This window comes from Eleutherodactylus coqui, chromosome 4, assembly GCF_035609145.1.
Source record: "Eleutherodactylus coqui strain aEleCoq1 chromosome 4, aEleCoq1.hap1, whole genome shotgun sequence".
In the NCBI taxonomy this organism is placed as follows: domain Eukaryota; kingdom Metazoa; phylum Chordata; class Amphibia; order Anura; family Eleutherodactylidae; genus Eleutherodactylus; species Eleutherodactylus coqui.
Window position 1 is genome coordinate 53,120,591 of NC_089840.1, and position 18,303 is coordinate 53,138,893.

The following is an 18,303-nucleotide window of genomic DNA, read 5'->3' on the forward strand; positions in this document are numbered from 1 at the left end:
CACTGTCTCCCTGTTTTAACAAAGAACAAACACCCCTCTTCCCCCAACTGGGAGATGATGCTTCCACCTTCTCTTGAAGGACAAAGAAAACCACAGAAACAAACTTTCTAACTATTTGTAAAACATATAATATAGATTTAGTACTTATTAAACTGTCCTGACCAATATTGGTCACAGAGCAAACCTTTCCTATTTTTAAACAGCAATACAGATAATTATTGTAACCAAGTACCTCCATCTTTAACTCTCAGATTCCTTCAATTGCCACTGTAGCCTTTCAGCAACAGGTACAGTCCATTCACTCTGGTATTCTTCCTTTGTCATAGCCTGAAGATCATGCACATTTACAGGGTCCAGACAATAATGATCAGAAATTTCCTTTCGTGATAGGATCACACTACACACACTCTGGACACCAGTTCACAATTTGAATATATGTTTCTTACCCAAAAATATACAGTCTGTTGGATTCTTTGACATGGATCTCAAAGCACGACAGTAGTGCCCTCCTTGGCCAGCAACGAGGTCCAATAACAACTTCAGGGAAGGACAAATAATTTTGTAAGAAATTAGGTTTCTTACCTGTTGTTTATAGAGCACTTTGTCTCATGATATTCCATTCATGCTTCATGTTGGGAGCCAAATTTGTTAGTGCAAATATTCACTAGTTGGTATGGTTTCAGGTGACCAACTTAAGAGGTAATGTTCGAGCTCGAGGAAGCTCACTAATCACACACAGAATTGAATGTGATAGGAAATCATCTAATTTATTAATCAGCAGAAGTATTTTTACAAAGACATTTGAGACATGGTTAAAAGACGTCTCACTTCTGAATATGCCTAATTTATTATAATTCATTTATTATCATTGGTTATTAAAAACTCAACAAGTACAGTGATGTCTCCTTAGAGGCAGGACTTTTCTCAGGTTGATTGAAGCTGTTTCTCATCAGATCTCAGGTAATGGCCTTGGAAAACAGTCTTGCATTCCTGTGATAAAAACAATCATTATATCTGAATATGTGCTAAAAAAAGACAGAGAAATAGAGAATAGCAGGTTACAAGACAAGATGGAGGACAGAAAATATTATAGCTTATCTCACTCTGCAAACCCAACCCTTTTCTTGGGGGGGGGGGGGGGTTATTCCTTGACTTCAGTGGCAGGGATGGGGTGTAAGAAGTGGCACCCTGTGAGCCTTTGCACTGCCTCATACTCGTAAGCTTACTGACGTGTGATGGTCTCAAACAGAAGTTGCTGAACGAGCTGCTTCTGGAACTGCAGGAAAGTAAACGTGCCCTGGGACATTTAGGTAGTGATCTGAATAAAGTACAATGCTAACTTTTTATAACTTTGGATAAGAGCAGTCACATCACCGGAGACTGCTTAGCAGGGGGCCCAGTCACTGCTCCAGGCTCTCAGCTTTCTTTGGTAGCTAGGACCAAGGAGATTTTAAATTTCCCGGGCTCTCCCCGGCTTCTGTGGATGCGTCCACCATTTTGCTGTTGAGTGCATGCACAGAAGCCAGGGAAGGTTCGTGGAGTGTGTTTACATCGGGGGACAAATCCTCCGGTAAGAGGTTTCATCTCCCCTCAGCGATTGCATACCAATTAGCAAATAATTACACTAACAAATTTGGCGCCCAATGTGGGTCTGGAATGTGATTTCTTCTAAAGGTAGCTACGCCAGATGGAAGCGTTTCTGCATTCTGGATTGGACAAATTAAGGAGCTCCATAAAAGAGGTAAGAAAACTTATGTTCTTCCGAAATTTCATCCGTCCCTCCCCTGAATGCAATTAACATTCTGTGATTGCTGCGAAGAAAGGTGATCTCTTTCATGATACGACTCCCAGTTTTAGAGAACCTGACAGACAGTATGTTTTTGGGTAAGAAATCTGTATGTAAATGGTGAACTGGTGTGCTTCATGGGTGTGTAGTGCCATATTGTCTCATAAGGCAAATAGGAAAGGTATCTTCTATAAATACTATTCACAGTCTGTACTCATAAGTGATTTTAATGGGATCTGGAGAGAAAAATGATGTACCTTCTGCCAGATTAATCTATATGTCAGACCTAATTGCTCTTATCAGCTAAAGTCGTGGAATTTGGTAATTGAAATTTAAAAAAAAAGGAAATAGTAATCCCCGTGGAAATGTTGTGTGGTATGTCCTTGGACTGCTGACTGCAATGCAATGTTGTATAAGGTGTACATATAGTGCAATGTTCCTTAGGAACCAATGTGGTTTTTGCCCTCCCGGGTGTGTTCTTCTGTTTTGACAGTCAAATTTGATATTGATTAGGAGTTAGGACAATAGAAGTGCTAAACTGCTTATTGCTAAAGTATATTGCCCAGAGAGTAATGTATAATGCACTGCCCTGGGTGTAGTGTGTTGTTTCCCAGAAAGGTATACTGCCCAGAGAGTAGTATACCATGTAATATACCTATGCTGCCACAGTGTGTCAATGGGAGATGTTATAATCTATAGCACAGGAGATAAAACAGTAAACAGGAGGTGAAACTATAGGAAATTTAATAATAATAATCTTTATTTACATAGTGCCAACTAATTCTGCAGCGTTTTCAAGCATGGGAGAACACAGGCAATAGAACAATTACATGCGATATACAATCAATTTGAAACAAACGGTATGGGGGTGTTACAGGAGGTACAAGGGAGGATGAAGCATGGGGGAACACAAGCAGTACGGGAATCACATGAGGAATTCAGTTATTAGGAATCAAATGTTGTGGGGTGGTAAGGAGGTGCAGGGGTAGAGGTCGTATGCGATAAGCAGGGTGGAAGGTGTGGGAAGCCATAGGATGGGCAGGGAGACTAGGTCAGGAGATTTGGTATGCCTCCCTGAAGAGGTGCGCTTTTAGGGAGTGTCTGAAATTTTGTGCTTCAGGAATTGTCCGGATGCCTTGGAGTAGAGCGTTCCAGAGGATTGGTGCTGCTCTGGTGAAGTCCTGTAGACGAGCATGTGAAGTTCGTATTAGAGGGGTGTTTAGTCGGAGTGTGTTAGCGGATCGGAGTGTGCGGGCTGGGTGGTATATGGACAGGAGGGAAGCGATGCATGGTGGTGCTGCATCATGGAGAGCTTTGCGGGTGAGGGTGAGAAGTTTAAATTTAGTTCTGCAATGGATGGGCAGCCAATGCAGTGACTAGCATACGGTACTTGAAAAAGACATGTAGTCGAAACATTGCCTTTTCCTGTATGGAGCAATAAAAGGATTTTAAGCTTTATTCTACACCTTTGATGCTGCCGCCTCTGCCTTACTGTTATGGATTGACCCGGGATTGGGGGCCCATGATCCCATTGACTGGTGGCTGTGCATATATCTACCTCGCCCATCTGGGAAAGCTGTGTTTGAGTGCTGCCGGACCTCTATGTATTGGATGATATTTCTGATAGGCTGACGGAGGAGATAAGAGTTAAAAACTGGGAGGCAGATGAGGAGCTGGGGTTGTAAATAGGGATTATTCAAATTACCATGGATGAGCGTTGGGATTTCACAGGATAGGAAGTGGAGAAGCTTGGCGGCGAAGTGGTGTAGGAACAGGTGGGTGGGACTTAGGGGCCAGTAGATAACTGTGACGTGCAGGGACAGTGGGCGGAAGAGTAGTAGGGTGTGAACATTGAATGACTGAAAGGTGAACGAGGGAGCCGAGGGAATGACCTGAAAGATATAGTTTGGCAAGAGGAGGATGCCTACTCCTCCACTGCTCCTGTCTTCTGATCTGGGGGTGTGGGAGAACTTCAGGCCATCATAGGACAATGCAGCGGTGGAGGAAGAATCAGACTACTGTATCCACATTTCAGTGAGGGCGAGCAGGTTGACATGTTTGGTGGTGAAGAGGTCATGGATAGTTGGGAGTTTGTTACATGCGGATTGGGAGTTCCATAGGGCGCATTTGAATTGGGTTAGGGGGGCATTTTGGTAGAGAGCAGTATGAGGTGGGCCTGGGTTGGAGGATATGCCCCCCATGGGTAGGAGTAGCAGGATAGCAAGGGTGAGCAGGTGGCTGGGGGATGTGTGTGGGTGGCTAAGGTGTTTCTTGGTGGTATGGTGGGTTGGAGGCGTCTGAGGAAGGTGAAAAGTGCATGGGAGCCATGTATGTGTGAGGAGAGGAGGCAGGGGCTGATGTGGATGGAGTGTGTTGGGTCTGGGCATAGGAAGAAAGTGTTATGGCTTGAAAAGAGAATAGCTGTGGTGGTCAGTGCAAAGAGAAGGGTATTTTTGTCCAGACTATGGGTGATTGTGGGATTTATCTGTCTCCTGCTGTGTCGAACTGCACTGTTCAACTGCATCATTTGAGTACATAAGACACTTGTTCCCGGTCACTTAGTACTGTACACCTATCCATGGTAATGAGGCTACTACCAGCTTTAAAGTTCCGGCTGCACGACTACAGCTGGGAGTGGCTAGTTAAATTACACTAGTCAGCCAGCTGGCCCCATCTTTGCATTGCTAATGAAAAGGATGGAGGGAGGATGAAGAGGTTTATTGCCCTCTTTGGATAAACAAAATGTGCCTAGCAACTTTAAGATGTGACAGAGGTGATTGAAAATGCTACTGGGGGAGATGATAGGGAAAAATGCATGTGGTAACAAATAGAGTCAATTCAGATTGAATGAAGCAGGAACATACTATTACACACAGATCATGACATTAAATGAAAGATTGCACAGCAGTCCAGTAGGGGGGAGGCAGATCAGTCAAATTCAGATTGAATTGAGCAATGGAGCAGTGGAACTTGATAAGTAATGGTGCTGAACAGGGCATTGTCTTGAAGACTGCTAAGCAGCTGGTTGAGGAGAGAAAAGTTAAAAATACAGTTAAAGGATGTCAAGCAATGTTAAAAAGAGCTTGTATGAATCCAGGAGGATCCTTGGACAGTTGTGTAAGTTGAAATTGGCCATGTGTTGGCTTCTAAGGATTGTCAGCAGCATTGGGTGGCTGATAGTTGGCAGACACGTCAAACCACAGTGCATAAGACTTTCTTACCTGTCCAGGGGCATAACTATAGGGGATGCAGGGGATACAGATGCACCCGGGCCCAGGAGCCTTAAGTGGCCCATAAGGCCTCTCTTCTCCATATAGGGAGCCCAGTACTATGAATAAAGCATTATAGTTGGGGGCCCTGTTACAGGTTTTGCATTGGGGCCCAGGAGCTTCAAGTTACGCTTCTGCCTGTGTAGGTACACTGTTGGCTGTTCTGCTTAATTACAGGCCCAGTTTTTACTTTCAATACCACGCTTTTCAGTCTGTGTAAGAATGAATAACTGTTTGTGTAGCATGGATTTGAAATGGGGTGGGGAAACTTTCTTATATAGAATCTTAATTAGAGAGGGTTAACAGTTTCTTGCTACTCAGAGATAAAAGTTGGGGCTATCAGCTTAGGAGAAATTTATACAGCGGATCAGAAAGACTGCAGCATAGAATTATGCACAATGAATCAGATGAAGAAACAAGCACGTTATAAAGGTGGTTAGCAGGAGTGAAATGTTGGATAGCAGATGAGTTGAATTAAAGCATCTTAGCAAGTGTGTGTGCAAAAAGATGCAAGAAAATTATTTAAATGTGTTCTCTGCAATGTGAATCGAAAATGTGTTATTTTTGCTGCACAAGAGAATTAGAATATATTATTTGTCCATTCTGACCATAAACACTGTGGATCTGTTATTTTTGTGTGTGTGAGTGTGAAGGGCTCCTGGATGTGTTATATATATAAAACTAGCTGATATACCCGGCTTCGCCTGAGTTCATTTGGTACTGGTGTTTATCTGGTGTTCACATGGATAATCTTATGAAGTCGTGGTTACTTTAGAGATACCGGAAAAACATATATTCCCCATTTTGCATAGTTCTCTGCGTTACCCAGGAAACACCACGGGGAGGTAACCATGCAGCGTTTCCTTTATATAAAATGATATCAAAAAGTGAGAGAATTAGATTACGTACGTAAAATTTGGACGCTAATTCTTTTGCGCTAGAATTGAATAATCGAGTTGGGACCCATTAGCTTTTCCTATTTATGACATAATCAATGCTCGTGCCAAATTTCACGTTTCTATGACACCGGAAAGTGAGAAAAATACATTCTGTACGTAAAATTTGGACGGTAATTCTTTTGCACATAGAATTGAATGATCGAGTTGGGACCCATTAGCTTTTCCTATTTATGACATAATCAATGCTCGTGCCAAATTTTAAGTTTCTATGTGAGAAAATTACATTCCGTACGTAAAATTTGGACGCTAATTCTTTTGCGCATAGAATTGAACAATCGAGTTGGGACCCATTAGCTTTTCCTATTTATGACATAATCAATGCGCGTGCTAAATTTCACGTTTCTATGACATCAGAAGTGAGAAAATTACATTCCGTACGTAAAATTTGGACGCTACTTCTTTTGCGCATAGAATTGAATAATCGAGTTGGGACCCATTAGCTTTTCCTATTTATGACATAATCAATGCTCGTGCCAAATTTCACCTTTCTATGACACCGGAAAGTGAGAAAATTACATTCCGTACGTAAAATTTGGACGCTAATTCTTTTGTGCATAGAATTGAATAATCGAGTTGGGACCCATTAGCTTTTACTATTTATGACATATTCAATGACCGTGCCAAATTTTAAGTTTCTATGACACCGGAAAGTGAGAAAATTACATTCCGCACGTAAAATTTGGACGCTAATTCTTTTGCGCTTAGAATTGAATAATCGAGTTGGGACCCATTAGCTTTTCCTATTTATGACATAATCAATGCTTGTGCCAAATTTCAAGTTTCTATGACACCGGAAAGTGAGAAAATTACATTCCGCATGTAAAATTTGGACGCTAATTATTTTGCGCATAGAATTGAATAATCGAGTTGGGATCCATTAGCTTTTCCTATTTATGACATAATCAATGCTCGTGCCAAATTTCACATTTCTATGACACCGGAAAGTGAGAAAAATACATTCTGTACGTAAAATTTGGACGCTAATTCTTTTGCGCATAGAATTGAATAATCAAGTTGGGACCCATTACCTTTTCCTATTTATGACATATTCAATGCCCGTGCCAAATTTTAAGTTTCTATGACATTGGGAAGTGAGAGATTTAGATTACGTACGTAAAATTTCAACGCTAATTCTTTTGCGCTAGAATTGAATAATCGAGTTGGGACCCAATTACTTTTCCTATTTTGGAGATAATGCATGCTTGTGCCAATATTCATGTTTCTACGACATCGGGAAGTTGGAGAACTTTTGGCGAGTCAGTGAGTGAGTGAGTGAGTGAGTCAGTCAATGAGTCAGTGAGGGCTTTCAGCTTTATATATATAGATGTGCATTGCGAGACTGTTAACACTGCAAGTGTGAACAAGACGCTTAAAAAAGTAGCCAAAGCAAAAGGGTTGGAGCTGGATAATGTAAGGAGAGTATACGATGGGTTTGCCACTCCTCAATACAAAGCAGTCTAGCAAAAAAGTAGGGGAAAAGGGGTGTGATGTGCATAACACAAAAATATGGTGTATTCAAAATATTGGGTTCTACTTATTTGAATACTATTGAAGCATGATGATAAATATTAATAGAAGAGATAATTATGCACTTGAGAAACCTCATGAGTGCATTGCCAACAAAATCAAGTTAATAACAAAAATCTGCTTAAGCCCTTAAGTACATGGCCTATTTTGGGCTTAAGGACGCAATGATTTTTAGCGAATTTTCATTTCCATTTTTCAAAAGCCATAACTTTTATTTTTGTGTATAAAGTCTTGTTTTTTGCGTGACAAGCTGTAGTTTTTATTGGTGCCATTTTTGGGTGCATAGACTATGTTGTAAAACTTTTATTAATTTTTTTATGATAGCCGGGAGAGAAAGTGCATCAATTTTTCCATAAATTTTGGTATTTTTCTTTTTTACAGCGTTAATCACGCAACATAAAAAATAATTAAAAATAGGTCAGCACTACCCAATAGAAATATATAGCTGCACGGTAAATCATGGCTGCAACATACAATAGAAGTAGAAACCAAAAATGGCAACAGCACGCAAAATAAATTTACTATTAGGGAGCCTGTTGCCATGGCTCTCCGTGATTATATTGCGAGAGTCCGATGACATCACAGAGGAAGCGCGATCTACATAGATCGCTGCAGGGAAGGTGTTAACAGCAGAGGTCGCTGCTCCGGTGCGCCCCCGCTGTAGCAGGCAGAAGCTGGCTATCAGTGACAGATGGCTCCCACTGCCAGATAGCACAGGATCTTTTCTGATCTCACGCCATCCTCAAGGCATAACTGTACGCCATGTTGCCAGGACGTACAGTTACACCCTGTGTTGGGAAGGGGTTAAAGTGTATCACATTTCCAATGTGGGTACATTTACGGTGTCAGAGACCTACCTTATTAAGGCAGATTTACTTACAGTGATACAAGCAGAAATTGAATACCCTAAGCGGTATTAGGGGTATTAGGCCTTTAATGAACCAGTAGTTAACGACTATTTGTGTTATAGTTTTTACACAGGTCCCAAAGGTGTTGTGGGACTCTTAAAGGGGTTGTCCCGCGAAAGCAAGTGGGGTTATACACTTCTGTATGGCCATATTAATGCACTTTGTAATATACATCGTGCATTAAATATGAGCCATACAGAAGTTATTCACTTACCTGTTCCGTTGCTAGCGTCCCCATCGCCATGGTGCCGTCTAATTTCAGCGTCTAATCGCCCGATTAGACGCGCTTGCGCAGTCCGGTCTTCTCCCTGGTGAATGGGGCCGCTCGTGCCGGAGAGCTGGTCCTCGTAGCTCCTCCCCATCACGTGTGCCGATTCCAGCCAATCAGGAGGCTGGAATCGGCAATGGACCGCACAGAGCCCACGGTGCACCATGGGAGAAGACCTGCGGTCCACCGTGGGTAAAGATCCCGGCGGCCATCTTAGTAAGGTAAGGAAGAAGTCGCCGCAGCGCGGGGATTCGGGTAAGTACTAAACGTTTGTTTTTTTAAACACATGCATTGGGTTTGTCTCGCGCCGAACGGGGGGCCTATTGAAAAAAAATAAAAAAACCGTTTCGGCGCGGGACAACCCCTTTAATGTCATAGTCCCTCCTTCAGACATGGATATTCTGCATTGAGCTCAAATTAAAAATCTTTCAGCTACCAGATTCACTAAGCATCCTGTTAGCACCCTCATATGATATCCCAACCACAATAGTTCTAACTGTAGCATTTGGAAAGGAGTAAAGGGGGGAGGGAGGAAAGGCAGGGGCAACAGGGGCAGATTATAAGTGCATGATTGTCTGGAAATAATGCAAGTGAAATTAGGGGCTTTGAAAATGTTGTTTAAACTCCCATTCCTAATACAGATGTCGACTGCGGTCTCAAAATTATCTCTCTCACACAATTCCTAATCAGCAACATTACACAGGCCTAGGAACCCACTATCCACTTCTCACCCGACGGTACTCTTTCCCTCAGCTCTGAGGTGGATGAACAGTTTTTGTCTTCTTAGAAAAAAACTAAGTCCATAACCCCTGCAGATATAGCCTAGCTTACTCAGGTGCCAGAGTATATAGGCAACTAGAAAGACAGAAAATGGGAAGCTTCTGGTCCCAGCCATTGAAGTAAGAATTCATGCTTTACTACAGGCCAGGGCCATAAAGGAAACTATGTTGGATTCCGCTGCATTATTTTTGCTTGGATTCAAAGGGGGGGAAATTGACACAGTAACCACTGAGCAGCCTGAAAATACTCTATTTTAAATCACTAGAGCCCACAGTACAATAAGATGTTCTATGTCAACATGATTGCATTTGAGTATGTTAAAGATGGACCGGTTGCTAATACAGATTTTTAGTGTTTTTGTAGATTGTTCCAGATATCATAAAGATGGACAAGCAGAGCAGTTTATGCATTGATATATTGGTAATTCTAGGAAAAAACACTCCCTCCCTAGGATTAGGCTCAGGAGGCGGGAGTTAATGGAACTTGCTACAATGTGTAGACTGGATTGAAGGTAAGAGTTAATATCGGCACCAACTCGAGGTATGCTCTTGAAATCACATTCGATTTCGCACCAATGTGGCGCAGTGGAAATTTTATTGGATCATCGGGTAAACCAATCCAGAACGCAGAAGCAGTATCTTTGTTGTACAAGGTTTTAGCTCTTTCCAAACAGGTTGCCATCATCAAGGTCCAGACCAGGCTCCCACCAAGGAAGTGACTCCTGAGTCTTTACAGAACTGGAATAGGTGTAGCAGCCGACTCTCCTTGACTGAGGTAACGACTGTCAACATGGTTGCACCCAAAATGGGTGTGGATATATATCTCTCTGTTGCAGGAACAAGGATCAAAGGGAGAAAAGGAGGAGTGGCAAAAGAAAGGAGAGAACAGAACACTGACAGGGTCTGAAGGGAAGATCATCTCCTGTGCCTCCCCTGCAAGCTCTACTCCATGATGTCACACCTGAGCCAGGAGCTAACCCATCAATCCAAGGAGATAATGTGTGATATAGTACCTTCTACTTGACTTGCCCCAGGGTTCAACACTGCTGCGACCCAGTTTTGTACAGGGCTGCATGGTATATGCCCATCACAATCCAGGCCAGTTGATCAAAGTACCTTCTCACTGTTACTTCAGGGCCAGACCATCCTTTTTAATGACTGCATACAGCTACCAAGGGTAGGTGTTTTGGAGTTTTTTGGTTTGCATAGACCTCTTCTTACATTAGCTAGAGGCGTGGCTTGTAGAATAAAATAAATAAAAATAGCAACACCAAAACTATGGCTAAGAGATTGTCAAATTAAGTAATTTGTATATATGTATATTGTGTACAAGAATTCATAGAAAGTAATAGAGCTACACATTTTATTAGCCCTCTACTCAATCAAACCAATGCCTAATCGTAAGAGTGGGTTAATCCCCTATGAAGTTTTGTTAAATAGGGCCTCTGTAACAGGCCTATACTTTTTCCAGTCCCAGCATGAGGATCTCACTTCCTACATGAGTGCTTTATATCAGGAGTTAACTGTCACTCATTAGTGTGTATTTTCCTTGATTCTAGATTCAGCCTCAAAAGGATATATTGGGTAAAAAAGTTTTGAACCGAGATTTGATGGACCACACTAGGTCCAGTTGACGACTGCCAATTCAGTCAAATTGAAGTAAAAAACAATTGGGTTCACGACAATTACTGTAAGTGAGTCTCCGTCCAAAAAGAAGAATAGTATACCTGCTAGAACTATGCATGTCCTTTTAGTTATGGTCATGGTGCCATGGATTTGGGGCTTGAATATTATGTTGGAAAATAATTCAGACAATAAGTTTGTTAAATACCATGAAGTACTTACTGCAGCATTTGATGATGCAAAAACATTTTAAAATTGTTGGATATGTACTCATGGTCCTATAGCATCCTCCTCTATGCACTGTGTGTATACCCCGACTGTGGAGGAGATCAAGTGATGGTTTAATAAAATTCTTGGTACCCCTGTGTTGTCACAAGAATACCAGAGTACAACTGCTCCAATAATGGTTGGAACATGGTTCCATGATCCCTGGATACTTCTTAATTGCTTGTGGACCGGGGATGATTATGCCATCTCATTTGCCCAGGAAAAGTATCACTATAGACACTTATCCCTTCTGGATAATATATGCATGTTTGGAAGTCACAAATAATGTCGCAACTTCGTTTTTTAATCACACCCCCTATGGGGATTGCAATAAGTTACCTAATAAATGTGTACAATGTGTGGGACAACATAAACGGTAAGCCGGTAGAAAATCAGGCCAGAAAGTAGGTTGTCCTGCTCTTTGGATGACAAGTTATCTAAAGTGCTAGATCAGATGGTAGTAGCCATGCCACTTTTGTGTTACCGCATTATGGTCTGCCTTAAACACACACTCTTCAATAGAGCTAAGGATAATTGGTGGTGGACAAATGGTAAGCCTCAGGCAGTGTCTATTCACATGCATCAAACACCTGACTACAATTTATAGCAAAAAGGGAATACTGTCAGCAAGATGACACCTGTGAGAGACCTCATACACTGCTGAATAATACAGAAGTAATAGCTCTGTGAGCATCAATAGTGGGGGTCTGGGGACTAGCAATAACTAATAACCAGGTAATAAATGGAATAAATGGTGTAGTATGTAATATGGCAAGAGACCTTAATGCTACCTCACAGACTCTTGACTTATTTCTGTTGGATGTACCAGTTAAAAAGCTGCTCTACAGAGCAGAGCTTTAAATGATGGTATTCAATCATGGATGTGAGAAATTTGAAGGTATGTGTTGTTTCAACCCAACTGATAATTCATAATCTATTCATAAAAATATTCAAATGTTTGTACAGACACTCAAGCAAAATAAGGACCAGGGATCATTTAATTGGCTTTCCAGTTCCTGGTTCAATCAACTTGGCTTTATCTACTTTTTGGTATATTTTGTGGTGCAGTGGTGAGTTGTATACTCATTTGCCATTGCATTCTGTGCATACCTAATCTAGTAGGTTATATAATAATTGGTTCACAGGTCCACAAATACATAAATTCGCAATTTATAATATAACTAATATAACTAAATAGTTACGTTATGTTTCCTCATGCTATATCTATCCCAGTACCCAGAACACAAGAGTCTCTTACCCTCAGCCCGAGGGTTATAATAGAGCCCTTATGAATGGGCTGGGGCTGCCGTACGTGGATGCAACCATAGGAACATGGACAGTTCGTAGGAACATCCATCTTCCTAGATGTTAGGTAAGGCAACACATTTCTTAGTGGTTAGCTCAAGCTTCTGGGATAAGAATTGAAATCAAACTAAGTGTGGGAACTATGTAACATGAAGAAACAGTTGCAACAGGGGGGACTGTTAGATCAGTAACACCTCCTTTGTCGGCATGTTCAATGTTCCTGATTCTTAGCTTATTTAAGGTTTGCTTCTGGGTCTTATTTAATTTATTAGAGTTATTTGTGAAATACTTTTAGTTAAACATTCAAAGACTTTCAGTACTTTGTCATAAAAAACTTTCAATGAAAGGTACTTTATGCTGTATTGGGTAAAATGAGCTAGGGGGTTTTAGATCAGTACCGAGGGGTCCCTCCAACAATAGATGTATAATGTCCTCTACCTCCTAGAGTATTTGTAATTTTGTGAAATAAGTGCAGAATTACTGGAGGTAAGGTTATCAAGATTTTGCATTGTGAAGTATTCATGTATTGTTCATATTCTAATTATATAATTTAGGTTAACAAAAACTTTTAAAAGATTGGGACCACTTGAAGGGCTGAAGGTTAGACCTTTGCCCAAACAGTCAACCTCTTTTCTATTTAAGTGATGATTGGAGATGTTGAAAATCCCCAAGTTCATATTTAACTATTCATTTTTAACTATTTCTTGAGGATGGCAGGTTTTGCTTTTTTATTACGCCCCTTCCCCCTTGTTTGCCCCTTCTTTCGCGAGAGTTCTTTTCTTTGAGATGGGTCGGACAAGTTTGTAGAAATGGGTAATGGCCAACTGGATAAGGGAATGGACAAGGGGATGTAGAGGGTATTGTAAAAATTATCTGAGGTTTGAGAATACATGATCAAGATGTCAAGCTGATGGTTGTTTGCTGGCAACGCTATTTCTTTCCCCTGTGCCTAGTAAAGAGATGAGGGTAAGTGAAGAGAGTTTAAGCAATCTCACTGTATGTCAGTCATTTTTATACTATCCAGACTAAGAGCTCAATACCAGGGGGTCCAGCAGGCGAAGCCCATGAACGATGAGCTAACCATTAGCACAGGTACTCCATGTCAACCCCTTTATGTTGAGTTTGTTGATATATTATGATACATCTACTGATGCAGATAAGGCCAATATCTTACATGGCATCACAGACAGGGTGATAATGCAGAAATCCTTTCCCAATTTATTGCTGGATGTGCAGATAAAAATTCCTGATGTCTCAATGGAAATGTTCTTCAAGGTCAGTTGTCCTTTATCTAAAGCAAGAAGGAAACAATCAGTATGCAGTGGAACAGATAATTCTGTAACCCTTTGAATCCCAGCAAGGACAAGTTCTGCCTGAAGCTTGCACGTTCTTGTGGGTTTCCTCTGACACTTCAGCTACATACTAATTAAATGAGCTGTACAGAATATCGCAATCTCTGAGGTTATCTAGCACGGCATTATTCACATGAATGGGTATTACCTAAAATACCAGGCACGACTCATAATCAAGAATGGTGCCACTTTTAGGTAAAAAAAAAGCTGACCTCCTTTCTAATCCCTCAATAGTTTGTCATATTATGTACAGTGCTGCAGAATATTTTGGTGCTAAATTAATAGATACCTATGACTGCAGTTTGCGGTAGCTGTCGCTCCACATCTTGTGTGGTGAAGCTTTTCCAGGAGTACTCAGGGATTGGAGAACCCTCTTCAGAGTTACAAGTCAGTTTTACGACCTGGCCGTATTGTGCAGTTCCGACAACCCCACAGACTGGTTTAGATGGAGGAACTGGAGGGAATAAAGAGAAAATATTTTAAAAATTCTATAAGTTTTCATGGGTATAAACCACATTTTATAATAAATTTCCTTGAAGAGGTGGTGTGAGCTCAACTCAACAAATAGGAAGTTGCACAACTAGCAATTCAGTAAGGAGGCCGAAGCTGCGGTTAAAGGACCAGGAGGCCGAAGCTTGCGGTCGCTGTGAGAGCAACATAGGACATCTGCGAGGCAAGTTAGTGAACTTGCTTAGTTGATATTATGGACTGTGCAGTCAAGATGGCTGGTGGTCAGGAGGCAACCAGAAAGCCATGCTGGGGGTGTTTTCAGATGGACTTATGTATGTTCGGATGTCCAGTGGCAAAGTGGCCAGTAAAACCCCACTGGTCTGTGTTGGAGACTAACTGCAAAGCTGTGAGGGCACAGCAGGAGGTGTCCCCGCCAAAGGACTGTAACCGAGATGTGGAGAAGAATCCATGGAGTGGTGAGGCCACTAAAGAATCTGTGGGTTCTGGGCAGTATGGACGCAAGAGTGGAAGAATTGATGCCAATGTGGTTAAAATGCTATATAACAGAATGCTTTCCTTGCAGGAGAGTAGTGAGAAAACTGTAGTGTCTGCACTGGGAGCAAAAAAATTCAAAACCCCTACGGCACATAATGTGTTGCACGATGATACCATAAAAGCCGCGCAGTGTGCATGGACATTTAAGAAAGATTTGTCTGAAAACTGTGTTGCTGACTGGGTGGGGTAAGAAAAGTCCATTAACCCTGAAATGTCATGTGTGGGGGATGGTGGGATGTATTCTGTGCCTAATATGTGTAGATATGTTTCCAATATGAAGTCAGGATGTGAAAAGGGTGCAATGAGGAGTTCAGCCAACGCCCATGTGAGAGCCTGTGCAAGTATACCTCTAGTGAAAGAGGGAAGTAATAATGAAGATAGTGTGTGTAAGACTAGAAATGCTGGAGTGAATAGTACTATGACTTTAGAGAGAGAAAAGATAGATCATACTACATCTGCAAAAAAGAGAAAAAAGAAGAAAAAGGCTGCTGCTAGTGAGACAAGTGAGGTTTTCAGGGCAGATCCTGAGGTTCAGGGTGAGACAGCAAGAGAACGCTTGTTTAAAATTCAGGAGGGAGTTGCACCAATGCAAGCTCATGTAAAGTTTCTTGAGGAAGCATTGCAAACTGCTAATAGAAATTATGAAGTTTAGTTACAGAAAGAAAGGACTATCTTGTGTCTGCTTGGAGAAGAGGCCAAGAGGCAAAGGCTGTTAGCAGAGGAACAGACAGATAAATTCCTAAAAGGAAAGTATTCTCCAAGAAGCTGAGCAGTTAAAAGCAAAAAATGCAGCGCTCTTAAAGGAGAATGAGTACCTTGAGAGATTGGCTAAGGAGCAAGCTGATCACCGGGTGTTGCTCGAACAGAAGAATGATAAGTGTGAACAGAGCTTAGAAGAGATGAGAAGTGAGAAAAAGAAGTATGAGGGATATCTTTCAACAGCCCATGAAGAGATACAAGACCTCAGAGATGAAGCCAGTGATGAGGCTGAACGCAGAGTATGTCTGGAGGCACAATCTGTGCAGTATGAACAGGACTGTAAAAAACTGCAAATGAAAACCCAAGAGTTGGCGATGACATGTTGTAAGTTGGAAAGAGCTTCTACAGATGCACGTAATCAAACTAAAGGTTTGCAGAATCAGGTTGCAGAGTTGAAAATGCAGTTGACAAAGAAAAATGGTGACTGGGAGTGCCAAATAAGTCAGCTCAAGGAAGAGCTGGAAATACAGAAAGCTGTGTGCAGTCAGGCAGAGAAGCAAGCAGAGATCTTGAAAGACTTACTAGATTACAAAGAAAACCAGAAAGCACTGTATAAGCGGCTGGTGTCCCAGCTACAGATGAGCTTGGATGAGAAAGCTTAAGTACATGGAACCCAAATCCAGGAGCTGGAACAGAGTCATGCTATAGTTGTGGGGAAACTGTCCAAGCAGTTTAAGCAAATTGAAAAAGTGAAAGAAACATGGGAAAGTGAGTGTCTTGAGTTGACCCAAAAGGTGAAGGGGTTGTTGGAAGACAAGTGTGCATATGAATGCAAGAGAAATACAGTAGAGATGAAGCTTCAAGAGCTACAAATAAAAATAACTGAAAGTGACAGTGTGCAGACAGCGTTGTCTGAGCAGGTGAATAGACTGCAGGTGAAGCTGGAAGCTTAGACTGAAGAGTCTCAGAGGCTGGTGCAAGAAGAGACGCAGCAGAGGCTTGGTCTTAGTGCACACCTGAAGATTATGCAAGATGAGAGAGATGTGTTCCTCAAGCAGTTAGAGGAAGATGCAGAAGCTAAGAGAAACCTGTCAAAGCAGATTGCAACACTACAGGCTGAGGTGTCTGACCTAAAATATAGACTGGAGAAGAGTGCTGTGTGCTTGGATTCTGCAGAAGAGCAGAAAAGAGAAATACAAGAGGAGTTAGAAGCTACAAGGCAGAAGTATGAAGAGAAGACAGCTGCCTGTGATAAGCTTGAGAAGGTTAAAGTACATCTTCAGCAAGAGATAGAAGATGTTTTTGTGAATCTAGTTCTCCAAAAGGAGCTTGTATCCAAACTAAAAAAGACGCAGAAAATATGTGAACAGCAGCTTACAGAGGAGAAAATCAGGTCTGCAAGATATGTCACTGAATGTGAGCGTGCTGAAGAAAGGGTCTGTATGAAAAAGACTGAAGGGTTAACTTTGACACATACCTTGAAAATTATGTCAGAGAAAAAGGGGCTGCTCCAAATGTTCGCCAATAATCCAAGAGTCTGACAGGGATGACGCCCCTGAACTCACACCCAAGTTGGGGTGCTTATTTGAACTGTATATTGATGTTGTGTGATGTGCTGTGGAAAAAGGCTGGCAGGAGCCAGACAAAGAAATACACATCTTCTGAGCCGTGTTTACACGTGTGGTGTGCTATTTCACGTACGAGAGGTCAGCGATCCCGAGGCGAGTGCAGCCCGCTTGCTACTAATATATCTCTATCACACACACACACATCCTCAGAGGATGTATTATCCAAAGAGGACGTCTACTGTAGTTTTTGCTGCAATTCTGCTTGGTTCTGCTACCACATCTACATAGTAAGATTGTTCCTGCTATTGTATCTATGCAGAAAAGCTCAGATCCCATACCTCCCAGCTGTTCCTCTTTTGGAGGGATAGTCCCTATTTTGACCCAAGTCCCTCTGTCCCTTTTTTTACCTTGAAAATAGATTTGTATTAATAAACTTACTATATTACTTACTATACCCTATGTAAATAGTTCCTAATGGTATCGGATACCCCCAATTTGCATATTATTCCATCATATACTATAGTTTGGATCATAAAAACATCTATATTTGATGCTATATATTTTTATGCTAATATTTAAATTAAAAGCTTTCCAGTATATAGATATGGATGGAAAAATGGTTCTGTTATACAATGAACCATAAGTGTCCCTCTTTGACCATCCAAAAAGTTGGGAGGTATGAAATCCTCTTCAAAACTTTATTTCATTCATTTCGGTGGCGCTGATAGAAACACCCGAGCACTTGCTGCTTGGCTATCTTCACAGCCCTATTGAAAGTGAATGGAGCATTAGCGTGCTTGCATGACCAGTGCAACATTCAGTCTCCTCCTTACTGTGGGGAGGAAGATGGGAGGACCATTTGAGATGAACAAGGGTCTTCACAGTGAAACCGCCACGATCAGTGAATTATCCCCTATCCACAGGATGTGGGATAACTTGTATCTTGGTACAACCCCTTTAATCTACCCCTGGTCAGGATACATAAACT

The 18,303-nt window shown here is 41.6% G+C and overlaps 1 protein-coding gene across 1 annotated transcript in view; it reads right to left on the minus strand.

Annotated features, from left to right (window-relative positions):
• Nucleotides 1-754: 754 nt before the first annotated feature.
• Nucleotides 755-18,303, minus strand: part of LOC136624614 (cell surface A33 antigen-like) — a 30,753-nt gene continuing 13,204 nt past the window's right edge. The window contains exons 4-6 of the mRNA XM_066598571.1: nt 14,333-14,497; nt 13,866-13,982; nt 755-990 (exon numbers count right to left, since the gene is read on the minus strand). Of these exons, the coding sequence (XP_066454668.1) occupies nt 989-990; nt 13,866-13,982; nt 14,333-14,497 (284 nt within the window). The 3' untranslated portion in view covers nt 755-988. The remainder of the gene's footprint in view (nt 991-13,865; nt 13,983-14,332; nt 14,498-18,303) is intronic.